This window comes from Peromyscus eremicus, chromosome 5, assembly GCF_949786415.1.
Source record: "Peromyscus eremicus chromosome 5, PerEre_H2_v1, whole genome shotgun sequence".
NCBI lineage: Eukaryota > Metazoa > Chordata > Mammalia > Rodentia > Cricetidae > Peromyscus > Peromyscus eremicus.
Window position 1 is genome coordinate 61,347,079 of NC_081420.1, and position 26,234 is coordinate 61,373,312.

General features: G+C 42.1%; 2 protein-coding genes and 1 long non-coding RNA gene across 7 annotated transcripts in view; 2 read left to right on the plus strand and 1 right to left on the minus strand.

The window, feature by feature from the left end:
• Positions 1–2,078: 2,078 nt before the first annotated feature.
• On the minus strand, positions 2,079–25,865 carry Nudt5 (nudix hydrolase 5). Of its 2 annotated transcripts, none has more exons than XR_009379373.1 (10): positions 25,516–25,865; positions 14,730–14,835; positions 13,455–13,522; positions 9,735–9,784; positions 8,214–8,321; positions 6,511–6,606; positions 5,800–5,901; positions 4,096–4,154; positions 3,960–4,013; positions 2,079–2,334 (listed from the first exon to the last, which is right to left on the minus strand). XR_009379373.1 is itself a non-coding variant. In XM_059263559.1 (10 exons), the coding sequence occupies exons 2-10, from the start codon at positions 14,790–14,792 to the stop codon at positions 2,225–2,227; spliced, it is 660 nt and encodes a 219-aa protein (XP_059119542.1). In that variant the 5' UTR covers positions 14,793–14,835; positions 25,516–25,862; the 3' UTR covers positions 2,079–2,224. The 2 variants fall into 2 exon arrangements, 1 of the variants encoding a protein (XP_059119542.1); XM_059263559.1 differs by having other exon boundaries at positions 4,146–4,154; positions 25,516–25,862.
• LOC131911470 (uncharacterized) lies at positions 5,285–13,491 on the plus strand. 3 transcript variants are annotated; one of them, XR_009379376.1, is made up of 3 exons: positions 5,285–6,170; positions 6,904–7,045; positions 13,338–13,491. It is a non-coding gene; the product is annotated as an uncharacterized LOC131911470 (long non-coding RNA). The 3 variants fall into 3 exon arrangements; XR_009379374.1 differs by lacking the exon at positions 13,338–13,491 and adding an exon at positions 8,761–9,695; XR_009379375.1 differs by lacking the exon at positions 13,338–13,491 and adding an exon at positions 8,794–9,695.
• The window catches only part of Cdc123 (cell division cycle 123), a 52,212-nt gene continuing 51,661 nt past the window's right edge, over positions 25,684–26,234 (plus strand). For both annotated transcript variants that reach the window (XM_059263557.1, XM_059263558.1), the window contains exon 1: positions 25,684–26,071. In XM_059263557.1, coding sequence (XP_059119540.1) covers positions 25,875–26,071 — 197 coding nt within the window. In that variant the 5' untranslated portion in view covers positions 25,684–25,874. The remainder of the gene's footprint in view (positions 26,072–26,234) is intronic.

Sequence of the window (26,234 nt, forward strand, 5' to 3'; positions counted from 1 at the left end):
AATTCTAAATTACTGAAAGACAGCAGCAATTGAAGGGTACTCATGGCATATTTGAAAGGGACAGGCAAAGTGTCTCAAAACATACTCTAGTATTTTTAGAGTGCATACTTTATTTTCCAAAAAAAAAAATTACCAAATTTAATTTTTAAGTTATTTTCAGAAGTACAGTTTCAGTCATTGATTTCCTTAGTAGGAATGGGAAGTAGGACTGCCTTAGCTTGGCACTGGGAAACACCCTGGGGTATTAGAACCCACGTTGTGTGTTTTACAAACAAAAGCAAAAAGGACAGCTTTTTAAAAACGTAGGCAAATAAACAGTGTGAGGAGTGAAGACACCCAGATGGCCAGCTCACTTGAGTTGACTTCACCTCCAAGGCAGGACTTCCGAGGTGCATACGTAATAGAAATGGTACTAAGGACAAGACTAGGAGGTAGCTGTCACTGCTCAGTTGCACTCCTAGAGGAAAGAGACACAAAGGCCAGGGAGAATGGGACAAATCTTGTGTCCTGGCTAATACCAAAGGCATTCCCATTGCACCTGGCTCTGGAATTGCTCTATGGAAAGGGTGAATGTGTGTGAGCCTGTGTCTTCATTTCAAAGGATGGAAGCAACACCAAGAAATAGAGATCCTGGGGAACTCATGGGAAAAATTAGTATCACTGGAGAAATACAATGCCCATGATTAAAAAAGATTTTTTTTAAAGAGAGTTAGAATCACAGGGAAGGCTACTGTGATATAAAGGGGTGGGTCTTAATTTTCACATTCATTAGGAAAGCAGACTTGGTCTATAAAGTTCCAGAATTATTTCCATCCTTATTTAAGAAGTCCAATATAAAGATTTGTATAAAGACCTTACATTTTTGTTCATAAATACCTGTCGGTGATAACACTTAGCATTGGACTGTACATGGGAGAACTGCTCTTAGAAGGTTCTGAGTCCACCTTGACCCTGGATCCAGCTGCAGACATACTGAGCTGGCCGACATCATCATGCTGAGTGCTGCTAGTGGCTGAACTGCAAGACGACAATCCTTGAGCTGTTGAAAGCTACAGTAATCAGACAATAGCGGAGCTCCTCAGAACAAAGATATGGTCCCAGAACACTGGCAGAACTCTTGGGTGATGAGTTTTAGGTATGGCATGCACTTGAAACCATTGCTGCATTTCCAGTGTCGTTTGTTTTATGTTTCAGATAGTTGGCTAATATATCTGCCTATACCTATGACTGTCAACATCCATACACAAGTGGAGTCCATGCCAATCTTTTGACTATGGATGTAGCTTTAGAAAACAATTTTCTGAGGATAGGAAATTAAAGTATGTGCACACTTGAGGGAAGGGCCCTGAGTTTTCAGCCTTAGCTTAGCCTTAATATATTAAGAATTAACAATCTTCACTACTGAAGCATTAGTCTTGGTATGTTTTTAGGAAGTAAATGGCCTTATAAGGATATTAAATACACTTTAAAAATTATTTTTGAGATAGTTTCATTATGCAGCCCAGGCTGGCCACATTTATGATCTCCTGCCTCAGCTTCCCAAGGAGGTGGATTACAAGCCATGTATGACAAGTATCTACATATTTCCCACAAATGTTATTCTGTTAATCTTACATCTACTACCCAAATAAATTCCATATGGCAAGTCAATTAGAATTGGGAGAAGCCAATTAAGTCCCTATCAGAGTCTCTTTTAAAACTTATTTTGGCCTGGTGTGGTAGTACACACCTTTAATACCAGCACTTGGAGAGGCAGAGGCAGGCAGATCTCTGGGAGTTCAAAGGCAGCCTGGTCTACAAAGCAAGTGCCAGGCCAGCGACCCTGTCTCAACAAAATCCCAATCTTCTTAGTTATTAGGTTCATGTTTCAAAATATTTGCAGACCTAAGTACATCATTTTTATTTTAGGAGTTGAGGGTGGAAATAGCTGACCTAATTTGGAGCTCGTCTATTCCTGAGAAATAACCTCACCTTCTAGACTAGGTGAAGGTAAGAAATTTTAACATACCTACCTACATTTATGTTCTTTTTTCATGAGCATTTAACAAGTTTAAATGAAGGTTACATCCTCTCTGTAATTATAATTCCATACCACATGCAGTCTGTGCTGCTTTTATTTTATGAAAAAGCTGATTTCCGATCTACATTAAACTTAATTGAATACATTGAATAGTGAAGGCCTTATGGTCTCATTTACAAAACATGGCCAGTGTCCTCCTTGGCCTTAAAATTTGAGGAAGGGTACTTCGAATGGCTTCGAGTTGGCATGTTTCAGTGCCAGAGCATAGGCGTAGAGCCTGGCATCCACTGTAAGATGGTCTTCTGCTACCAAAGCTAAGGAAGCAAAGGTGACAGTTTAGAGACAATGACAGGAGAGCCTAGTCAATCACTGTTCACACCCGCCAGTTCCTATACTAGGTGTTGGGGACACCAAAATTAGAGTAAAGGATTAAAAGTAGCGCCACAGACGCCTCATCAGGGGACACTAAAATTACAGAGTAAAGGATTAAAAGTAGCGCCACAGACACCTCATCAGGCTCAGCACTCAGCCATCTCAGTGGCCCAGTGTCTCTGAGCCACGAGTTTGGGGATAAGCTCAAAGACAACTGACCCTTGAGTCAGCGTTCATGTCCTGTACATCTGTGTATGGCAGAAGATGAAAGTTGGTTCCTATAGTTTGGTTATATTGGTTAGGTAAATTGGTTGTTTCCCTCTCCTCTTTCTTGCTGAATTATCCCCTTCTAAGACTAGAAGGGGAGTCAGGTGATGAGAGAAGGAATTCTAAAAGGGATAGTCTATAAGTAAAGAAAACATCCATCACATACTATTTAAGCACCTGGGGGCCAAATGCTTCACTTACATTCATTATCTGTTTCCTTTTTCTCACGCATCCTCACCGGAAGGGCTTACTTGATTTGGGAAAATGAGAGGCTAGTACTGATAATGCAACGGTGGCAGACTGCAAACCCATCAGGCCTGTCCCATCTTTAGCTGTCCTGCCTAATATTGGCTGCTATCTGAATAAATGATGACATTTAATTTGGCTTTGAGGTATTGTGGCGATTTTTATCTCAGCTCTACTTTTTGAAAAGGTAAGGAAACTGAAGCTGTCTGACAATATAAAATTATAGTTTTTTTGAAAGACAGTCACTTAACTTTTCAAACAAGTAACAGACATTTCAAAATAGAGCTCTCGGCTTCTCAAGTCAGGCCATAAGCCACTGGCATGGGAGGAATCAAGGACTGCTCTTAGAGTCTCAGGTCAATGAATACGTGTCATTTTGTGCTAATCTTCAAAGGAGCTACTTAAAAACAGTAGAAGAAATGTTATTAGTTTCCTGGCAGAGAACGCATAAGAAGTTGGGATCACGAAAGGCTCCACTTCTTCACAAATGGGTGAATGGGGACCCACAAAGCTGGGGCACCTCGGAGGATCTCTGTCACCTCTTCATTAACATTATCTCTTACGGAATCTAACAGGACTTTTGCACTGTCTTTGTGGGATGGGCTGATCTGACCACTGATTTACATTTACTAGGGTTCATTACATCAGCTTCTCAGTCAAGTATGTGTTGGAGAACTGCTGTAAGAGTTTTTAACTTGACTGTCTACAAAGACTATCTAACATACCAGCATAACTGATCTACATATTTACACCTTGGCACTGGTATGGATCAAAGATCTTAAGCAGTCAATAGTTTTGGTTAGATAGCAAGAAAATCACTATTATGTAGGGAAAAAATTTAAAAAGGCCCCTATTAAAGCTTTCCCTGGACACAGAATGTTTTTCTTAAATTTTAAACTGTATGTCACTTGAAAAGGAAAACTAGCATTGGTCAACAGTTTCTACGTGTCTGACATTAAGAGATGAAGATGAAGGAATTACACTAATGCCATAGTGGACAGAGATGGGGGCAGGAAACCAAGAGAGGGCTGGGTAATAAGCTTAGGGTGCTTACCGTCAAGTCTAGTCAGTAGGTCATTCTTTGGTAAACAAATCACTTCCACAAATTCTAAACAAACAGAATACAGTAAAACAAAACTGAAGATCAGGAGTGAACCCCAACAGCCCCAAATGTCTGCAGCCATCATTACCACTACACTAAGCCATCACAGGGCCAGCCACTGGGAGTTGAATAGCATACCTCCATCCCCTGAAAATAAAAAGAGGGAAGAACATTTATATTTTAGTACAGCTTGCTGTGGCAAGCCTTTGGAAGACTGCAGCGCAAATATAAAGACTGGAGAAGAATCTAACAGAAACCTAAGACTATTAACTATATTATAGTAAAGTCAGTATCAATGGTATAACATTGTTATTCTCCAGATCAAACATTTCACAGCAAAATCTAAAGCATATCCTGTACTGCTTGTTTGCTACATTTATACTTGTGGACAATACAAAATTTATCATTTTAACCATTTTTACATTAAAATTCAGCAAGATTAAGAGAGTTGTACAAACATCACTACTCTTAAGCTCACAATTTTGTCACCCCCAAATTGAAAGTTGGAATTCACTAAACAGTAACTCTCCATCTCTGGCAATTTCTACTTTCTTGTCTCCATGAATGTCTATTCTAGGTATTTAATGTCCATAGAATCACATGTTTGCCCTTTTGAATATAGCTTCTTTCACTTAGCACAATACTATCAAGGTTCATTCATAGTGTAGCATTTATCAAAATTCTACATTTCATTATCCATTCAAGTGCTGGTAGAATCCTGACTAGTCTCTACTTCTGGCTGCTTTGAGCGATGATAATATCAAACATATTAGAATCTGAGTCTCTTGCTTTCAGTTGTTTTTAGTTTAGTTTATTTCTTTTGGAAATACTGGATTCTAGATAATTTTTGTTTTTGGAGACAGGGTTTCTCTGTGTAATGGCCCAAACTGTCTTGAAATTCACTTTGTAGACCATGCCAACCTTGAACTCAGAGATCTGCCCACTCTTGCCTCCAGAGTGCTGGGATTAAAGGCATGTGCTACCACATGTAACAGAATTTAGACAGCTCTATATTTAACTTTGAGGGGCTCCTAAATGTCTTCCATGTCTTATGAATATTTGCAGTTTAAACAATTAAGCATTTAAAACTGGCTACAAGAGACTAATGAAACATATGCAGGAATAATTTACAAGGATAAGAAATTACCACTCAAACATGATTTACTATGGTGTGTGTGCATGTGTGTACTGATAACCGTGTGTATTGATCATCCATCCATCCATCCATCCATCCATCCATCCATCCATCCATCCATCCATCCACCCACCTTCAAAAGGTTAGGAGAAAGGACAGGGAATCAACAGCATATTAATGCTTTTGGACCCCAACTTGCTAGGGGATATTTTAGTGCAAAGAATAACCTTACAAACTCTATAAATATGAAAGACTACAGCCTTTAACATATGCTGTTCTTACACATGAAGACAAAAACCAAGGTGATTTTGAAGTTTCTCACTTTCTAGTTGGGTCTGTAGCTCATTAAATGGGAATCAATTTTCCACACGACCAAAAAAAAAAAATAGACATTGAACATTTTATAAAATTTAACATATATTTTATAACTTTTGTAGTTTAACATTTTATAAAAACGAAACAAAACACATACAAGATCAATGCTATACTAAAGAGAATATGCCAAAACACCTATCCAACACTGGGAAGCAGACAAGTAAGTACCCACAAAGAATCTGTGGCAGACTGATTCTTTCAATGAAAACTATGCTTATTTTAGCAAGTTAAAAGATCCTCAATGCAGCTCAACCAGCTTGAATGTATCCAACACACTCTCACCTGGTTTGGGCTTCGGCCTTACATTTTCCGCATCATCTCCATTGATGGTTACTGTGACAACATGTGTGGTACAGTTCGACAAGCCTGGATCCAGACACACAGCTGGGAAAAAAGTGACAACTGTCTTAAGAAATGAGGCAGGTGCCTTAGTCCCTTGCCACTTGTCTCACTGATGTCACAGAAGAGCTGGGGCTCAGGGGTCATTCAGCGGGTATCTAGTCAGTAGATGCCACCAGACTGTAGAACGTGTGTGCAACTCCTAAAGCTCTCAAACTTCCTGGAGTTCTTGCATCAGTCTGGGAAGTCGGAGGGGTTAGAGGGAGCATTCTGATGGGGACAAACAAACCCAGTGAGGAGTATGGCTGAGACAGGTAAGCAAGCAGCAAGGTTTACTATGTTCTGAAGACAACTTGGTTTCATAATCTTCCAATTTCAGGTCCTCCAACTTGTTCTCGTGCAGAAGAGCAGTTCACTCCCAGATGGAGAATAACCCTCCTTTTTTAATTTGGGGGAAGGGCAATGAAACACTGTCTTACTGTGTAGCCCAGGCTGACCTTCAGCTCACAATCCTGCCTCAGCTCTGCCCGACTAGAATTACACTGCACGTGGCTGGAAACCAGTCTAAATCCCTGGCTCCTCTCAGCCTGACTCCATAAGGAACTCCTGCTTCATTCATGTCCAAGAAAATGATACCCGCCAAGCAATACGAACCTGGAGAACACTCAGCGACGTCACCTTTGTAGCCGGTTTCTTCCTCTAGCTCCCGGAGAGCGGCTGCTTCTGGGCTCTCACCATCATCGATGAGCCCTGGAGGACAGGAGGAAGCCAGTGTTCTCTGAACAGCTTTCTCACAGTTGGAAAGTCACAGTGACCCTTGCATCCTGAGTAGGTTACGGTAGGTACTACTCATGCCTCCTGCTTACATCTAGGTGTTTCTCATGAACATCTCAACCATGTTCTGCACAAGAGGGACAGCACTGAGGAAAGATGATTTGGTGGCGGCCAAGCGGCCTAGGTTCTGGAGCCAGTTTATGTGACTGTAGTACAAGAGGCTGGTTCTTTTTTTTTGTAGGGTGACAATTATCTTGCTTTCCTTCGTCACAGAAAACTACCTCGGCCCAGCAATGAAGTGCCAGGAGGGAGTGCCCATACGGTCATATAAGGAACAGATAGACCAAACAGGGAAAGTAACAACTCAGGTTCATTTTCCTGAATGGGATACAACTGTGTAAAGAGCAAGTAAAATGTAGGTTAAGCCGGGCGGTGGTGGCGCACGCCTTTAATCCCAGCACTTGGGAGGCAGAGCCAGGCGGATCTCTGTGAGTTCGAGGCCAGCCTGGGCTACCAAGTGAGTTCCAGGAAAGGCGCAAAGCTACACAGAGAAACCCTGTCTTGAAAAACCAAAAAAAAAAAAAAAAAAAAAAAAGTAGGTTAAATTTTAAGTCACTTTTGGTGTTATTAACTTCTTAATAAAATGGGAACTGGGCTTCCCCACTTCAGTCCTGGGAATGGGGCACAGAGCTTTGTGCATGCTGGGTAAACACTGTTCCTAAATCCTACTGGGCTTCATAAACCTGGCTGCAAAGTATACCACCTTCCATAAATACATGGGGTTTATTCATTCCTTCATACGGGCACAGTCCGATAAATTGATATAATACTGTGTATCCAATTCTGGATGGCTTCTTTAATTACAATGAATCTGAAAAATACCTCTGACGAAATCAAGACAGTTTTCTTGACCTGTTTGTTTATAGCAGACCAAGGTGTCTTCTAGTTACGTACGGCCTTTGCCATTTAGAGTTTGAGTTACTGACTCCTGTTAAATTCCTGTGAACGACTGTGACAGAGGGGAGATACATGGATAAATGATTGACAGCAGTGTCTGGGAAACTGAGGTCAGAGAGCTATGTGGAAAGGGGGTGTGGCCACTGAGCTGCACATCATATACATAGGTTTGCCTAACCCCAAACGTGGCCAGGGCTTGAAGGAGCCTCATTATAGAAACATGGTATTTTTTCTTTTTATATATTTGTGTGTGTGCATGTCGAGGAGTGATGTTGATGTAAGACTCTTTCCTCAATCACTCTTCAGTCAGACCTACAGCTCACTGATGCGGCTAGTCTCACTAGCCAGCTTGTTTCAGGGAGCTCCTTGTCCACCTTCCAGGGCTTGGATTCTAGAGAAGCCTCCAAACCTCCCTGGCTTTGACATGGGGCTCCAGGGATCCAAACTCAAGTCATCTTGCTCGCATAGCAAGTGCTTCAACGGCTGAGTCATTTCCCTAGCCTTAGAAATGTTTATTATTTACTTTCAGTTACTGGGATAGATGAAAAGAGGTAAAGACATAAGCAATTAAGACTTAAGCAATGCAGTGCTAGTCCCAGGCCAAGGACCTACGTAGAGTTACTCACCTGCTGGAAACTCCAGGCAGTAGCCACCCATTGGGGGTCGGAACTGCTTCACCAGAACAATACACTCATAATGAAGAGTTCTTTGCAGCACTGGGATGATGGACACAACTGTCAAACAGAAACAAAGCTAAGGAACCCTTGAGAAAGGTCAGCCAGGCTAGCAACCTGTCCACAGCAATTCAACACAAACTCCAGATTCGAAGATGCAGCCACATCACTCTGAATTTGCTGCTGAAGCAGAGAGCAATGAACTTCATCTTCTGTGTTGGCAGCCAACTTTGAAACTAGTCTCATTTAATAATGTAAAAAGGAAGCCAGGTAGGTGGTAGTGGTCCCAGCAGTGGCAAGTGGATCTCTGAGTTCGAGGCCAGCCTGGTCCACAAAGTTCCAGGATAGCCAGGGCTACACAGAGAAACCCTGTCTCAAAAAAACAAAACTAAGAAAAAACAACAACAACAAAAAGTAACACTTCTACCAGATTTTTAAAATACTCTTTTAATTATAAAAGATCATTTTCAGTTGTCACAATATCCTTTTTCTATTTTAGATGGAGTCTGACTATGTTGTTTCTACTGCCCAGGCTAACTCCAACTCCTCATTTTCCTGCTCCAGCCTCCTGAGGGTATAGGACTACAGGTGTGCACCACCAGGCCCAGCCACATTCTTAAGGAAGTCAAAGTTGAAACTGAACATGTCACACAGGGCCAAGGATGGGAAGCCCCTGCTCCCCACGCAGCAGCCACTAAAGTGGCAGCTGGTGAAGAGGGTGGTCTGCATGTTGCTAGAGGTCCCTTAAGCAAGAAGCCAGTGGAGGCCCACCATGTCTTCTATGTCAATGGACCGACTTTTGCTGTTTTAGAATATAAGTTCTTCCCCTTGAAATAATCTGGCCTTAAAACAAAACCAGACAGCTACTGGCTGTGGAGACAGCCACCACCAGGGACGACTGTTAGCAGCTCCCAAATGCTTTAACAGTGAAGAGCAGCTGTAGCAAAGCAACTGTTTGTCTCCTATGAAAACAAACCAAATCAAGATGGAAAATCAAAAAGCTCAGTTTTTCCAGACCACATGTGGCTACAGGATGTTTCTGATGCGGTTGCAGCCAAACCACGTATGCCTGCAAGGGGAGGTGAACGGGAGCCCTTTCCCAATAATCTTTCCTCTCAACAGAAGCATGAAGGTGGGAGATCATTTCACCACACCAAAGGCACTCACCTTCCGAGTACAAAGGACTCCAGTGTCTTCACATACGAAGACACAGCATGTAGCTTCAAATTATATTGACATATGTTTGGCTACAAAGGTTAACACATCTTTCTTTCAAAACTGTTCTTAGCTTAGGAAATGGGAGTCAGAAGTTACTTATATAGAAAGCTCTGGAACATAGCATTGTAAAAACAGGAGATTCACACAAAAAATCCTAATTGAAGGTTAATTCTGCTTTGAGGTCTTTGGTTATATTAAACACCATCTTACAATTCATGTGCTAACTTCCTTCAGAAAGAGTTATGATAGTCATACCGTCAGCAGATTTCCCCTTCCTGGTTGTAAGTTTCACTGTTTCCCAAGTTCTATGCAGGCAGAGAACAAAGAAAAACAAATCATTAGTGGCAATGGGAAGAATCTCCTTATGTTTTCTGTTGACTAGCACAACTTCATAAATGGAATGCATGCAAAAATGCTAATGAAACAGTCAAGGACCACAGTAAAGATCAACTGTGCTTTCTTGCAGTACATGTGACTAGACAGAAAATGGTTGTCATCCTCCACCTCAGCCTCTGGCTGCCATCTAAGCAGAGAGTGGCAGAGCACTGGAGTCACTGTACCCTCAGAATACTTCGGTTTGAATCCTAAGTCTACAGTGTGCAGCATAAGCTGGTAGTGCAGCTGTCCAGCCTTTCCACAGTGATGCATTCAGCCCCTAGGTACATTCCAGATGCATTTCCAAGAACAAAGGATGCCATGCACAACATGAACCACTGAAATTATGCAGGTTTAAAATAGGTGACTAAACTATACAATTCAAGAAAGCAGATCTTTTCCACGTAGCTGAGGAATTAGATTCTTTGCCTTATGTGTGGCCTTATGTAAGAAAAAAAAAAAGATGGGTCCCTAGAGGAAGCAGTGAAGTGCTTGACGTCATAGTCTTGTTCCCTTTTATGGCTTCACTGTGTGTTAGTGATTTGTTTCTGGCTGTTTGTTCTCAGGTTTTGGTAAAATCTCTGCATTCTACCTGCTCTTACAGGAACATCAGGTAGAGTTATATGGGAAATTTGTTACAGGGGGAAAAAAACAAAACACTGTTCAAAAGGGGGAGGGATAACAGGAAATTTCACCTCCTTTGGTTCTCATATATTGGGGGGGAGCAATGCTAAGATAACGATGGAGCTGGGAGGTGAACAATATTAGGCTGGGGGGTTATAATCTGGATGGCTCTAGGGACTAGGTTAAGTACAGTAAATTATAAACATCCTACTCTAAGGGACCCTCTTGCTCATACATTTTCTCCCCGGTGTCCTTGAGATCTGATAATACCACATTTCTACAAAAAGTTCCAGATATTTAATCTGGCTTAAAACAAGAATAAACAAAAACCCTTTCTGTAAACTATACACCTTTCAGCACTACACCAAGTTTTACAAGACAAACGTGTGAAAATAAAAATTAAACTGCTGTGACAACTCACAGTAGCCTAATGCTCCTGTTAATAGCAAGAAAGCCAACCAACAAGCAATTTCCAATAAGTAATACAGATGACAAGAGACAAAACACCTTTTGTCATAGTTCTCTGCTGCCTCTTAGGTTAGTCCTAAAGACTGAAGACAGTGCTGGGAAGAGCACTGAAGGTCCCATCCCAAACACTAGGAATAAGGAAAACAAGAGTAGCATCATTACGGTGGTCAAGGTGAAGTAAACGAGCAGTAAGGAGCCATACATCATGTGCAGTAGAATATAAACATTGATGACAGTACAGCAAGAATGCCCCAGACAGCTCAGACACTGTCCTAGAACTCACAGACATATCCTCGCGGGGGAGAAAAGCTTAGTCTCTACTTGTCCTCCAGCTAAACCCAAAGCTATGACAGCTTCCTTTTTTGTGTAATTCAGGAATGAGTAAACCATGCGGAGAAATCTCTTCCAGCTTTAGGATTGGGTTTCCTTTTAAATTACTCCATCATTTGGTCTCTTGTTAGAGACCTGATAGCTGTTTACCTCTAGCCACTGGTGCAGGAGGTAGGCGGTGGCAAAGGACAACTCAGCCCCATCTTGAATGCCAATGTAAGGACTTAACACTAGTACTGAACACTTCTAGGATTAATTCCATATCCCTTCTTCCATGAATGAGACAGTAGTAAAATCATTCTCCAGCTATTTTTATCCTTTATACATATGCTTTTCTTTGAGGTAACAGAATGAATTTTTATAAATTAATGAAACATGGTCTATAGTCATACTTGAAAGCTTGACACCATGGTAAGAGCTATTAATGCTGTACATAACCCTTCGTCAAAGACCAGGAAGAAATATGCTCTACATAGGCAGCAAAAACATGGTAGTTAGACTTAAAAATTCATTCCCAAGTTAAAGACTAGACTCTCTGGAATGAAACCTAGAAATAGGAATCCTGGGGAAAATATCCCCCAGTGACTGTGCTGGGTAGTTTTATGAGTCACCAGAGAGGAGGGAGCCTCAATTGAGAAAATGTGCAGGCCCTAATTCGTGATCGCTGAGAGAGAGTCCAGCCTATTATGGGTGGTGCCATCCCTGGGTTCTATAAGAATGCAGGCAAATCAGCCATGGAGAGCAAGCTAGTAAGCAGCACCCCTCCAGGGTCTCAGCATCAGCTCCTGCCTCCAGGTTCCTGTCCTGACTTCCTTTGATGATCAACAGTGATATGGAAGCATAACCAAATAAACTCTTTCCTCCCCAAGTTGCTTCTGGTCATGCTGTTTAACTGCAGTAATAGTAGCCCTAACTGGGACAATGACTTAGACATATTTTCCTCATCAGTAAACACCCGAAGGCTGATCAGGTGAAGACACAAGAGGCCGTGAATTGACATATATTCTTTAGATTTCTTAGTGTTAAAGGTTGTATTGTGCTATAAACTTCACTTTCAGAGAAACAGAGCCAAATTATTTCATATCCTGAGTTCTAGTGTCTACATATTTCACAGTATAAATCCATTGCACATAATGCACCCCCTGCCGCTCAGGTCTTGCCACAGGTTTGTCCTGGGTCTGCACCCACCCTCTGTTTACTCCACATTTAGTCTGTCTGCTGTCTGTTAGTATGCCTCCAGAGCTCTCTAATAATGGGCCTTAGTAAGGTTTGTGCTAGTTCAGCAGAAACAGTTAAAATTTGTTTCAATCATCAACAAATCTATGTATTGTCACCTTGAGAAAAGCATTTGCTCACACAAAAACACGATTCTTCCATGATTGTGTAGCAAATGGAATTTTTTTCTAATGATTTGGTATGATATAGTCTGGATACTAAATTCATTTTATTATATTTTATTTTATTCCTTATTACATTTCATTGAGTAAATAGTAAACCTATTATTTAATACATTACTTTTCCCCTACTGATTTACATTTTTTAGTATGGTGGTTGGGATCAAACCCAGGGCTTTGTCCATGCTAGGCAAGTGTTATACCATGGAGCTGCATCTACAGCTCCTTCTAAATATAATAGTCAGCAATGGTTCTGTTTTCTTTTTAGTGCTTCTAACTCAGACATTAAAAGTTTGGTTCTGGGGCTGGAGAGATGGCTCAGAGGTTAAGAGCACTGGCTGTTCTTCCAAAGGTCCTGAGTTCAATTCCCAGCAACCACATGATGGCTCACAACCATCTGTAATGAAATCTGGTGCCCTCTTCTGGCCTGCAGGCATATATGCAGGTAGAACACTGTATACATAAATAAATCTTTAAAAAAAAAATTTGGTTTTACTAGAAGGAAGCAGTAGACACTATTGAATATTCTGTAGCTTGTTAAGCCAGAATCACAAGTTTTAGGTCCACAATACTATGGAGAATAGAGTTAAAATGGGTTCCAGATTAGGTATAGTAACAACTGTAATTCAGTTTTATTCAGAGATTATCAAAGACCCAAACGCTCTAGCAATGGAGGAAGAGCTGGCCTCGACCCTGTTTAGAAGAGCTTACAACGATGAAACACCAGTGTCTACGCAGACACTCGAGAGACCTGGAGAAACCAGACAGAAAGAGAAACGCTTACCTCGTTTTCCCAGTAGGATCCATGTAAGTTGTTTTTTCAAATTTGACCCATTTTCCTTCTGAAATCAACTAAAACAAAATCAGATATTTAGAAGGCAGGAAATTTTCAAACCAAGTTGTCTTTTTTAAAAAAAATCAAATTGTGTTTCTTTCAAATTTTCTCTATGTGCCCCCCCCCCCAATATTATTTGTGGGCAAGTTTCTAGCTCGGAATAGGTATTCAGAGTTGTTTCTCTAAGGGGGGGGTTTGGTGGGGGGTTCAGGTAGAACTAAGAGGGGAGAGTCTAGGGATGTGAGTGCAGCAGGTGCGGCTCCGTGAGAGGAGGCACTTGTCACTTGAACAACAAGCCACACTGGGCTGGGGAGAAAACGGTAACGTAAGGGAGTACATCCGGGAGAGAGCTTCTGGCTGTTCCAGTTCTGACCCCAGGTATATGTGCAAAGCCGGCCACACTTGTGTGTAGTTGTATGTAAAATTTTACTAGGAAAATAAAGACTAGATTTTCTTTCTGACCAAGTTCCCACCCAATCCAAGACAGGCATCAGAACCGCTCGGCCCACACACCACGGAGTCTGGGAGCATAACTCACCTATGGCACCAGGCCGAGCTGAAAGATGTTCACTGTGAACCTAAAGCAATAGCCTTTTCTCACTAGCCCCTACCCACCCCTTCTGGCCAACACCGACCAAATCATCAGATCTGTTCACAGACAACATGGAAAGATTCTCAATCAAAAAGAATTCCAGAAAAGTTTCAGGACCAGAGTTCCAGTTTGAATATTTAAAAGCTATCCACTACAACAATTGGTTCTTGAGAGGAAAAGGCCCTAAAAGCTTTATTCAGTAACTTTAGTTCTTTGTTCAATAATATTAATTCTAGAACTCAGGGGAATTTGAATGATGAACAATTTAAGTTTTTATTATTTTAAACATTTATGCAGGGATGACAAACACTTATGATGTAATTACTAAATATGAAATCTCAAAACCACATTATTATGTGCAAAACCACATATTATTTGTTTTTCTATCCAGGGTGATTTTTAGAAAGAAATTTTCTATCAGGAGCCACAATCCACTTATTCTCAATTTCATTAATACATCTAATTAATGAATAAACCACTGTTTTCAGACAACAGCAAAATGTGGCTTGGCCTTGAAATAACTTGAGAACTATCTTCAAGAATGAAAACCTCATGGCACTAAAAAGAAAAAACATTCATTTTAAACTTAGTGTTAGGTGGGGAAGGGAAAGGACAAGAAAAAGCAGCTCTACCTCCTCTGAAATAATGTGCTGTCTGGTGTTCTGAGGAGGGTCTGTGGATTCTTTGTTCTCCATTCCAATCTAGTTGGTCTCCGCAGTCCTCGGGTGGAAAGTTCCGCTGTAAGAGAGTGAGATTTGTTCACTAGTCAAAGTACATGAATAGTTAAAACAATTATCTACTAACAAAGCATCTTCTTGAATGTGACTCTGAGAACGCCTCATGCAGAAGCTACGTCCAGGCAAGAATTCAAAGCCATCCTACTTAGATTCAGTTTGCATTAACCAGACTCCATTCCCACTAAGGTTTGCTCACTTTAAATTTCACTCTTCCAGAGAAAAACCACCAAAGGATGACACACCGCTGTCCATACCCACTTCTCATTATGGTCAGTTACCAATGCTTTACAGTTTAGCTGTTTTTCTGAGGCAAGGTCTTGCAGTGCATCCCAGGCTGCCTTAGACTCTTGACTCCTTGCCTCGGGGTTCTCAGTGAGGGCAGCACCATCACACTTAAACTTACAGTGTGGTCTAGGATGGCACTTCTACCTCTCAGTGTCTCCTTTGTAAAAGTCTGGGGCAAGCCAAATTAACATTTCAATAACTTCAGGCTCTATGTCTGTTTCTGTTTTGTTTTTTCCTCATTGTGCTGGGGTTGAACCCAGGGCCTTATTTATGCTAAGCAAATAGTCTACTGCAGGTCCCCCCCCCCCCCCCCCTTAGGGGCCTACCACCCAGCTTCCAAAAGAAAAAAAAAAAAAACCATGGAGACTGGTTTTTACTGGGTTTGTTTCTAGATAGCTTTTCTTTTTTCTTTTTTCTTTTTGGTTTTTCAAGACAAGGTTTCTCTGTGTAGTTTTGGTGCCTGTCCTGGATCTCTGTAGACCAGGCTGGCTTTGAACTCAGAGATCCACCTGGCTGTGCCTCCTGAGTGCTGGGATTAAAGGCGTGCGCCACCACCGCCCCAACTTTTCTTAACTTATATTATCCTGCCTACCTTTTACCTCTAGGCTTTTACCTTTCTCTATTTCTGTATATCTTCTCTTTCCTTCTTATTCCATGTCGGCTGTGTGGCTGGCCCCTGACATCCTCCTCCTCCTTTCTCCTTCCTCCCTTTCCTTCTCCTTCTATTTATTCTCTCTGCCCGGCAGCCCCACCTATCCCTCTCCTGCCTAGCTACTGGCAGTTCAGCTCTTCATTAGACCATCAGGTGTTTTAGGTGAAGTATCACAGCTTCACAGAGTTAAACAAATGCAACATAAAAGAATGCAACACACCTTTGCATCATTAACAAATATTCCACAGCACAAAAGAATGTAACACATCTTGGGCTGGAGAGATGGCTCAGAGTTTAAGAGCACCGACTGCTCTTCCAAAGGTCCAGAGTTCAATTCCCAGCACCGACATGGTGGCTCACAACCATTTGTAATGAGATCTGGCACCCTCTTCTGTGTACATAACAAATAAATCTTTTTTTTTAAAGAATGTAACACATCTTTAATATTCCACAACAGTCTACTTCTATATGCTCTCCCCCTCTAATAAAGATTCGTTTTTATTATATACATGTGTGCTTGTGTGAGTTTACGTGTGCTATGTGTATGCAGGTGCCTGTGGAAGACAGTGGCCATCAGATCCTCTGGAGCTGGAATTGGAGGGATTGTAATCCTATTGATGTGAGTGCTGGGGACTGATTTTGGGTCTTCTGGAAAAGGACTTAACTGAAGAACCATTTCTCCAGGAACATCCCTAGCTTTATTTCCTTATTTTTGTATTGTTGTATGAGTGTGGGTGTACATGTGTGCCATGGTGTGCCTCTGGAGGTCAGAGGACATCTTTTAGGAGTAAGTTCTCTCCTTCCTCCATGGTTTCTGGGAATCAAACACAGTTTGTCATGTCTGTGTGGGAAGACTTTTAACTCACTGGGCCATCTCATTAGCCTGAATGCCAAGTCCTTTCTTTTTTTATTATATACACACACATGCATTATATATGTATGTATACACACACACCCCTCTAAGGCAGAAAGTGACATCAGCTTGCACACTCTACACTCACATAAAAGAACTGTAGACTGTTTGTTTCTTGAGACAGGGTCTGTGGTGGTATTGTGTTCCCCAAAATATTGTGCACACTAATAAACTTATCTGGGGTCAGAGACAGAACAGCCACAATATTAAACATAGAAGTTAGGCAGTGGTAGCACACGCCTTTAATCCTAGCATTCCAGAGGCAGAAATCCATGTGTTCAAGGATACAGCCAAGCATGGTGACTCACGCCTTTAATCCCAGGGAGTGATGGTAGAAGGCAGAAAGATATATAAGGCGTGAGGACCAGGAACTAGAAGCATTTGGCCTGGTTAAGCATTCAGGCTTTTGAGCAGCAGTTCAGCTGAGACCCATTCTGGATGAGGACTCAGGCCTCCAGTCTGAGGAAACAAGACCAGCTGAGGATCCAGCGAGGTGAGGTAGCTGTGGCTTGTTCTGGTTCTCTGACCATCCAGCATTTCACCCCAATAACTGGCCCTGGGTTTGATTTTATTAATAAGAATTTAATTTTATTAATAAGAACTTTTATGATTCCTGCTACATCGGTCTCATGTAGTTCAGGCTGGCCTTGAACTTGTTACGTAGCAGAGGCTGGACTTGAACACTGGATCCTCCTACCTCCACGTCTCAAATGCTGGGATTAAAGGCCTGTTGTCCATTATGTCTGGCTAGAGGTCCTTTTATCTTCTAGATATCCATTCCTTCTAATTAATAACACACAGCAGGCAGGGAAATGTGCTGATAAGGAAACTTTTGAATTCTAATTTTATATTTTTTGGTTGTGAGCCTAGCCTTTAACGGCTGAGCCATCTCTCCAGCCCTTGAATTCTAATTTTAAAGAAAAATAACTTTTAGGCAATCATGCAGCCCCAGTGAATGGACAAATTCAACTGTCTAGAATGGTACAAAATGCCTGCACTAAGTCCTACCTCCTTAAAAATTTTCTTTAGTTTTTTTTTTTTTGTTTTTTTGTTTTTGTTTGTTTTTTTTTTTTTTGGATTGATGGAACCCGGGACTTGCTACATCCTAAAGTGCTGGGAAAACAGGTGTGAGCCACCACACCCAACTAATATTAGGATGTTTAGAGGTGGGGCAACCACACACATTTAAGGAAAAGACTACAAAACTTTTAAACGGTGGTTTAATAGTGACAGTTGATCAGAGGCCAAGAAAGTAGGGGAGTACTCCACTGAGAAGAAATCACTCAATTTTTGATTTTAATTTTACAGGGGATTACAGTTAAGAGATTGCAGGAATCTAAGAAACAGTGAACTTTAGACTTTTAAATAAGTTTGGGACTGTGATAGACTTCTTGGGATTTTTGAAGTTGGACTGAATACATTTTTGCATTATGTTATTGTTGCAAGAGTTTGGGGGCCAGGGTGTGGAATGTGGTAGTTTGAAAGAAAATGGCCCCTAAGGGAGTGGCACTAGTAGGAGGTGTGGCCTTGTTGGAGGAAGTGTGTCATTGTGGAGGCAGGCTTTGAGGTCTCTTATATGCTCAAGATATCGCCCAGTGTCTCAGACCACTTCCTGTTACCTGCAAGTCAAGATGTAAGACACTCGGCTGCTTCTCTAGCACCATGTCTGTCTGCATGCCACCATGTTGTACCATGATGATAACACACTAAACCTCTGAAAATGTAAGCCACTCCAATTAAGTACTTTAACTTTAAAAGAGTTGCCATGGTCATGATATCTCCTCACAGCAATCGAAACCCTCACTAAGACAGTGGGGGACACAATCTCATATTGTGGAATAATCCTTTTGTACACTGTGAAGATGTGCCACTTTGATTGGTTTAATAAAAGGCTGAACAGCCAATAGCTAGGCAGTATTTTCAGGCAGCCAGGACACTGGAAGAAGGTGGCAGAGATGCCGGGACACACAGAGCAAGCAGGATGAGGGATAAAGCCGTGAGGCAGACAGTAAATGAACAGAAATAGGTTAATTTAAGTTATAAGAGCTAGTTAGAACCAAACCTAAGCTAAGACTGAGCTTTCATAATTAATATAAGTCTGTCTGTGTGTTGTTTTTTGTGAGCTGGTGGCCAAAGAAAAGCCTGACTACAATCTCACAGGCTCCAACTCAGCACAAAGAACTGCAGGCGACTAAAGAAAGCCGGCCGAGAGTGAGAGAAATCATCTCCCCAGGGAGGACACACCGATTAGATGCCCAATACCAAACCGTTAGCCCTGAAAACATACATACAAGTTAACAGCGTATGGACTAAGCAGGTTCTATTTAGGAATATAACGTGCAATAACAATTAATGAAAAAAGAAGCCATGGATTTGGAAAAGGATAAGGAAGGGAATATGGTAGGACCTGAAGGGAGGAAAGGAAAGGGAGAAATACTGTAATTATAGTATAATCTCAGAAAATTAAAAAAATTATAAAAGAGAGGTAGGTGAGAGTTAAGATGTGAGAAGTGAAACCAGAAACTAGAGCTAGGTTGTGGAGTTGTACCCTGGCTCACTGCTACCATTCCTTGAACTGCTGCAGCTTGTTCAAAATGGAAAGTGAAACAGAATCTTAACAAGAGATAACATGTTCACTGCATTCTCTTTGATAAAATCTAAGTAATGTCACTGGCGTCTTCTCTAAGAAGTAGGACGTTGTTGCCATTTAGGAGGCCGACACAGGAGAACGGCTTGAGGCCACCACTTTGACACCAGCATGGATAATATGGTGAGATAACAGCTCAAAAAAGAAAGAAAGAATGTAGAAGTTCAAACCAGAAGCAAAGCCCTGACTGACAAACAGGCAGTTGAGACAGTTATCTAACAATAGAGAAATCAACAAGGCACTTTGAAAGAGTGGGGAAAATTCCATCTCTGTGTGGGGTGTGTATAAGCTTGTGTGCACACATGCATGCATGTGCACAAGCGTGTGGAAGCCTGGAGTCAACCTGCAGCGTTTGTTCCTCAGGAATTGCCCACCTTATTTTTTTTAAACAAGGTTTGACACTGTGGGACCTCAGGCTTAGCCATTAGCTTAGGCTGACTGTGCATCATATTCCAGAAAGCCCTGTCTCTGCCTCCTGAGCTCTGAGATTACAAGTTGAACCAGCATCCCTGGCTTTTTACAAGGGTGCTGGGAAGTAAACTCAGGTATCTTGAATAGAAAGTGCTTTCTGACTAAGCTATCTCCTAGCCCTAAAAAATAAATTTAAAAACTTCAGTTAAAAAGTTTGAAGAAATAATTGAGTATGATTGGTTGTTTTGTTTTGAGACAGAGTTTCTCTATGTAAAAGCTCCGGCTATCCTGGAACTTGCTTTGTAGACTGGGCTGGCCTCAAACTCATAGACATCTACCTGGCTCTGCGTCCCAAGTGCTGGGATTAAAGGCGTGTGCCACCACACCTGGCAACACATGTCTTTAAGCCCAGCACTTGGGAGGCAGAGGCAGAGGGATTTCAGTGAGCTTAAGGCCAGCTAGGGCTGTACAGCGAGATCCTGTCTTAAGAAAAACAACACCCGAAGGGACTGGGACTACAGGTCACTTGGTAGAGTGCTCCGCCAGCACCCACAGAACTCTGGGTCCAAGTCCCAGCACTATACAAACTGAGTGTGGTGGTGCAGGTCTGTCCTCCCAGCACTCAGGAAGTAAAGGGAGGAAGACGGAAGTTCAAAATCATCAGCTACAGTGAGTCTGAGGCCAGCCTGGCCCACAAAAAACCCACCTCCAAACAAATGACTTGGGTGAGGAAATCGCTAACTGGGTTAGAGCGCTTGCTGGGCAAGTCTGATGACTTTGAGTTTAGATCCCTGGTACCCACATGAAAGCAGGACATGGTGGCCCATCTCTGTAGCAGCAGCACTCCTAGACTAATTGTGAGGCCAAGACAGGAGCACCCCCAAGAATCTTGCAGGACAACTACCATGAAATATGCAGACAAGAGAGACCCCGCCTCAAACAAGATATAAGGTAGGACCTCTATACACATGCTGTGTATGCATGCATTCTCATATGCATGGACTAAATATTTTTTTTTTAATAAGAGAGAGGGACAACCAAAATAAAAGGGGTATAAAAAAGCCACATAGAAACCTATAATCTTCCAACCAAGAAAAAAATTTTTTTAAAGTTGGATATCCTGCAAGGCTTAAAAAAAAAAAAAAAAAAAGGCTCCTCCTTGAAATGGGTTATCAAACAAAAGTCTCCATGTCCAATTCAGGGCAACTCACTATGAGTTGCTAGTCAGGGAGGCCTTAGGGGCCCACAAAACAATACAGGTTCTTGCCATTGCTCTTGGTTGCCCACTTTAACTAGGTGATAAGCCCTTCGTGCTAAAGTCACCACACATCTTGGCTGCATGACATAGATAGTCAAGCTAGAACTGAGCTGGAAGCCTCCTTGCTGGCTTTTATAATGCCAGAACGTGCTATGCAGGCTGCTGGGGGAAGAAAGGGCATCAACAGTCTCACCCAGCTGTAAGCCCCACAAACGGACACCAGCTTGCCAGGCAAAGTTGAGAAGACCTACTCTCCACAGAGAGAATCCTTATTGGTACTGCAAACCTGCTCAAAAGCTCATAGTGAGGAAGAACATAGGTCTAAATGCACATTTTTTTTTCTTTTTGTTTTTTTGTTTTTGTTTTTCAAGACAAGGTTTCTCTGTATTCTTGGCTATCCTGGAACTTGCTCTGTAGACCAGGCTGGCCTCAAACCCAGAACTCAGACATCCACCTGCCTTTGCCTCCAGAGTGCTGGGATTAAAGGCATGTGCCACCACTGCCTGACTAAATGCACATATATACTCAGACAATCACCATTCTCAATCAAAAGAAGCCTCTTTTCAGTGAGTTGAGATGAAGTTTTACGACTATCTATAGTGTTGAGAGTAAATCACGGTTGAGTGCTCAACCCCAAGCAGTACATTTATAGCATTCCTGCCAAAGCTCAGGGGACACTGTGGAAGCACGGGAGAAAAGGAAAAGCTGGCAGACAGGAAGAAGGGCTGCAAAATGCCATCTGACGGCAGCCACTGCGATCAAGGGTTCCTCCAAACTACTGATTACTGCAATGAACCTGCTCACCAGCCAGACAAGGATGGAGGAGGGACTCGGGGGTCCCTAACCCTCCCTGTTGAACTACTTTCTACATATAAATTCAGGGAAAGAAGGAATCACTGTCATCACTTGAGCAACCACTGGTGACCCCTCCAGGCTACAATGGACAACCCTAATCCAATGGTCACACAGATGACTCTGACTAAAAGTTCACACAACAAAACCTGAAGTCATGAATCTGGAGAAGGCATAGGTAGGGAGGAGGGGGTGTTGGCATGGATGGAAAGGATATAAGAGAGGGTCTGAAGAAACAGTAACTAGAAGGTAATCAGGATATACATGTCAATGAATTAATTTAAAAAAAATAGAAAAGTATCATTTAATAGAGAACCAAGAATGGAATAACTAGTATAAAAATATTAAATAATTTTAGCTAGTATCACAACTTTAAAAGTTTACTTTTTTAAAACAAAATATACACTCTTTTGTACTATACATGGTAAAATTTTGGTACCCACATCAAATGGCTTTCAGTGCCCTTCCCTTCACTGAAAATTCTTCTCAGTCTAATGGAGAGATCTTGTACTCACATTGGTAAGGGTGGAACGCCACTCAAGTTTACAATGTGCCCCTTCTCCCGGCAGGGGTGGGCAATAGGTAGGTAGGAAGGAAAGGGACTGAGATTTATTGAGATTGGGGACTTAAAAAATCATTTACCCCAGTTTATTAATACACCACTTAATTCTAGATGAGCAAAAGGAAACTGACGGTCATGACCCTGGGGTAGGTTAATTGATTACACGCAAAATAATGAGCCTTGTAAGGAACTTCTTGTGATAGTTCAAACAAGAGATAGCCTTTAATCCCAGCACTCGGGAGGCAGAGGCAGGCGGATCTCTGTGAGTTCGAGGCCAGCCTGGTCTCCAAAGCGAGTTCCAGGAAAGGCGCAAAGCTACACAGAGAAACCCTGTCTCGAAAAACCAAAAAAAAAAAAAAAAAAAACCCAAAAAAAAACCAAACAAACAAACAAAAAAAGAGATAGTTCGGATTCGAGTGTGTAGTGCGGTATTAGCAGTAACAAACAAGAACTTATTATTTTGTCCTAAAAGTGAATTATTTTAGGGAAGTGAATACAAGGTGGCTCCCAGAAGATTTTAAAGGAGACTGGAACAGTAGAAAAAAGGTGTCAGTGTTCGTATTAGGACACAGTGAGCTTGTTGGTTTAGAAATATTTATCTAGAAGTTATGCTATGAATTCAAAGAAGAAAATGGGATTTTTCACTTTGGAATCATTGAGTAAATCCCCTTGCCCCTAACAATATTGACATTAAAACCATTAAAACAGACACACACACACACACACACACACACCCCAAAAAAACACCCCAAACCTGAGGGGCTGGTGGGATGGCTCAGCAAGCGCTTGCTGTGCAAGCCTGAGTATTCAAGTGGAATCCTAGGAGCCCACAGGGGAGAGAGTACTGACTCCCAAAAGCTGAAAAGTTGTCCTTTGACCTCCACATGCCTGCTCACTGCCCACCTGCACTGGCACACACTACATATGACTACTTCCACCATTGTACTGTAAGGTTTTTATTGAAGAAAATGAATATAAAAAATTAAATATAAAAACAAACATGGTAGTTAAAAATAGATAATTTAGCCCTACTGTTCAAAACTTGAGCATCTTTTATTTGTGGTGTCAGTTTATTGAGTTCTGGCTAAGTCTGTAGAAGAACCTACTGCAGTACTAAAAACAGTTATTGAAAACACAGAATGTAGGCTGGGCATTTTTAATCCCAGCACTCTGGAGGCAGAGGCAGGTGGATCTTTGTGAGTTCAGGACCAGCCTGGTCTACAAAGCAAGTTCCAGGACAGCCAGGGCTACACAGAAAAACCCTGTTTCAAAAAAACCACAAAACAAGCCACAGAATATACAAGACTCTGTTCCAGTTTCCTTCTCTGTCCTGTCCTCTTCCTGATGCTTACAATTTAGCCGATTCTCTACAAATAACTGTCTCAGTCTCTGGGCCCAAATGTTTGCTGGGCTGTTGAAGTATTATTGCTTTACCAAAATGAGTAACATTCCTGGGATCTGCTTTCTCCCGTATATCAATTCCTATCTTCCACAAAAAACACTTTACCCAAATACACTCCAGCGCTAACCTTTCCTCCCACTGCAACTTTGTTTCCAGGTCAATTAAAAACAAGTATTAGCAGCTTCTCACTTATGCAAGCACCATCTCCAGAAAAAGGGAAAGGAAGATAAGGATTATCGCTGCTTTGCTTCAAAACACAGAGGATGAGCCAGACTTGGCGGTGCATGCCTTTGATCCTAGCACCGGGGAAGCAGAGACAGGTGGATCTCATTTGCGGCTAACTTGAGGTCTATAGTGTTTCTCAACATCTTAATGCTGTGACCCTTTAATACAGTTCCTCATGCTGTGGTGACCCCAACCATAAAATTATTTCGTTGCCAAAAAAAAAAATTATTTCGTTGCTACATCATAACTGTAATTTTGCTACTGTTATGAATCGTAATGTAAACATACGCTATACAGGATATCTGTCATACGACCCAAAGGGGTCACGACCCACAGGCTGAGAACCACTGACATGAAACCTTCCAGGACAGGCAGGATTATAGAAACCTTGTTTCAAAGTAACAAAACAAACAACAACAAAACAAAAACCCGGGACTGATTAATTCTGGATTTCACAAGTACTTAAATAGGAATCTCTGCCATCCATAACCCACCAACGTACACTGCAACATTGTAATACATTTATCTTGGCTTTGAAAATATATTCTTTAAGCAATACTTCCAACCACTTCACCTGTATTTTTTAAACAAGTTATACTTCTGGTATGCGTGTATTCTAACTCAAAATACAAAGTATTCTATTGATTAATTCTGACAAATACCTTTCTAAAGAAGTCAACAGTGGCTGGGGTTTTTTATCTTTCTAACTTAAACTGCTTAGGCAGGCTGGGAGAAATGTGCAAAAAACATTTTATTTATTTATTTTTTTTTTGGTGGCAGCGGATATCTAAATGTGGTGCTTTTCGACCAATACGTGCTTGGAACAAGCCCAAGACTTGTAAATTATAGGAAGCAACAAAGATAGGTTTTAAAGGCCTATCTCTTGCAGCTGGTGGTTTTTCCTTCTTTTAAAAAACAAAACTGTACTTTGTAGGGAGGTAGATGGAAAAAGGAGTAGGGAGAAAAATACCACAAGTCCACGTATGAACTCTTTCAACCTTATTTCACCATTGCAGAGACTCTGATAAAAATCTGTGCTTTTCCACACTGGTAACTTTTTCGAGACTGGACTAAATGAACTTTAAGCTTAAAGGACAACTTTCCTCTTTTCCTTGCTTTCTCAGACGAACATCGCCTCTTTCATCTCCAGGACCGTAAAATACGTCCCTCCTCCCTAGGATCGCACATGCGGGATTTCTTCCCCGTGTCTCTTGAAATCTACTTTCGCGAATGAGCAGGGACCATTCTTGTAGATGCCTCGACTAATATGTTCCAACGTCCACAGTGCTGTTTCCTAGTTCCTTTAGTAGTCTAAGCTGGCTCGCCTAGATCTCGGGTTCTCGCGCTCAGGCGCGGACCGGGAGACACGCGCGCGACGGGCAGCATTCTAAGCACCATCCCCGGTGCTCGCGCCCTCCTTTCCCTTCCCCTCTCCAAGGACACTTAGTACCGAGCTTGGCTTGCGCCCACTTACCTATACTAAGCTGTGGGATGTGGAAGGGATGGAGGAGGAAAGGAAAAACAATCAGACAGAAGCCGCAGTCTCTTCGTAGAAGCAGTAGCTACCACTAGAAGACACCGGCGCCTCTCGTGGTGCAAGGAGGATGTGCACACGTCCTCCTCCCGGCACCCGTAGAAACTCCTAGCTTCGGAAAATTACCTTCCGGGTCGAGGTGCTTAGAGACGAAAGAGGAGTTGTAAGCCTCCTAAAATTCTACACTTTCGTGACTCCTCTCTCCCGGACTCAAATTCTTTTTGTGTCTCGTGAGTCTGCGCGGCCATGCTAAGCGTACTCTCCACCACTACTTCAGCTTCTAGCGCCTCCTGACTTTTATGGACCGGAAGAGTCCCTTTCATCAACAAAGCTCGGTGGGCACTTCCGGAAGTGACACGCCAGGATCCGGGAGAGTACTGGCGGGAGTGGAGAAAGGCAGCGATTCACGCCGCGGGTGGAGGATGAAGAAGGAGCATGTTAGTCACTGCCAGTTCTCCGCCTGGTACCCGCTCTTCCGAAGCCTTACCATCAAGAGGTAAGACACCTGGAGGCGAACTGCGGTGTTTGGGCTAATCCCATCTCCTTCAGAAAACTAAAAAAGGCGGGCCCTCTAGCGACTCAGTGGGAGCGACGGCGTTGAGCTGTCGACTTCTTAGATTGGAGGTGGCAAGATTAGCAAAGAAGATCAGAATTTACCA

Bases quoted from the DNA above. Each gene is read 5' to 3' on its own strand.
- Nudt5 (XM_059263559.1), bottom strand. From the start codon at position 14,792: ATGGAGAACAAAGAATCCACAGACCCTCCTCAGAACACCAGACAGCAC. The intron at 9,785-13,454 runs GTAAGCGTTTCT...CTGCCTGCATAG, and splicing joins GATCCTACTGGGAAAACGAG to AACTTGGGAAACAGTGAAAC. The intron at 5,902-6,510 runs GTTCGTATTGCT...CTTTTTTCCCAG, and splicing joins CGTCGCTGAGTGTTCTCCAG to CTGTGTGTCTGGATCCAGGC.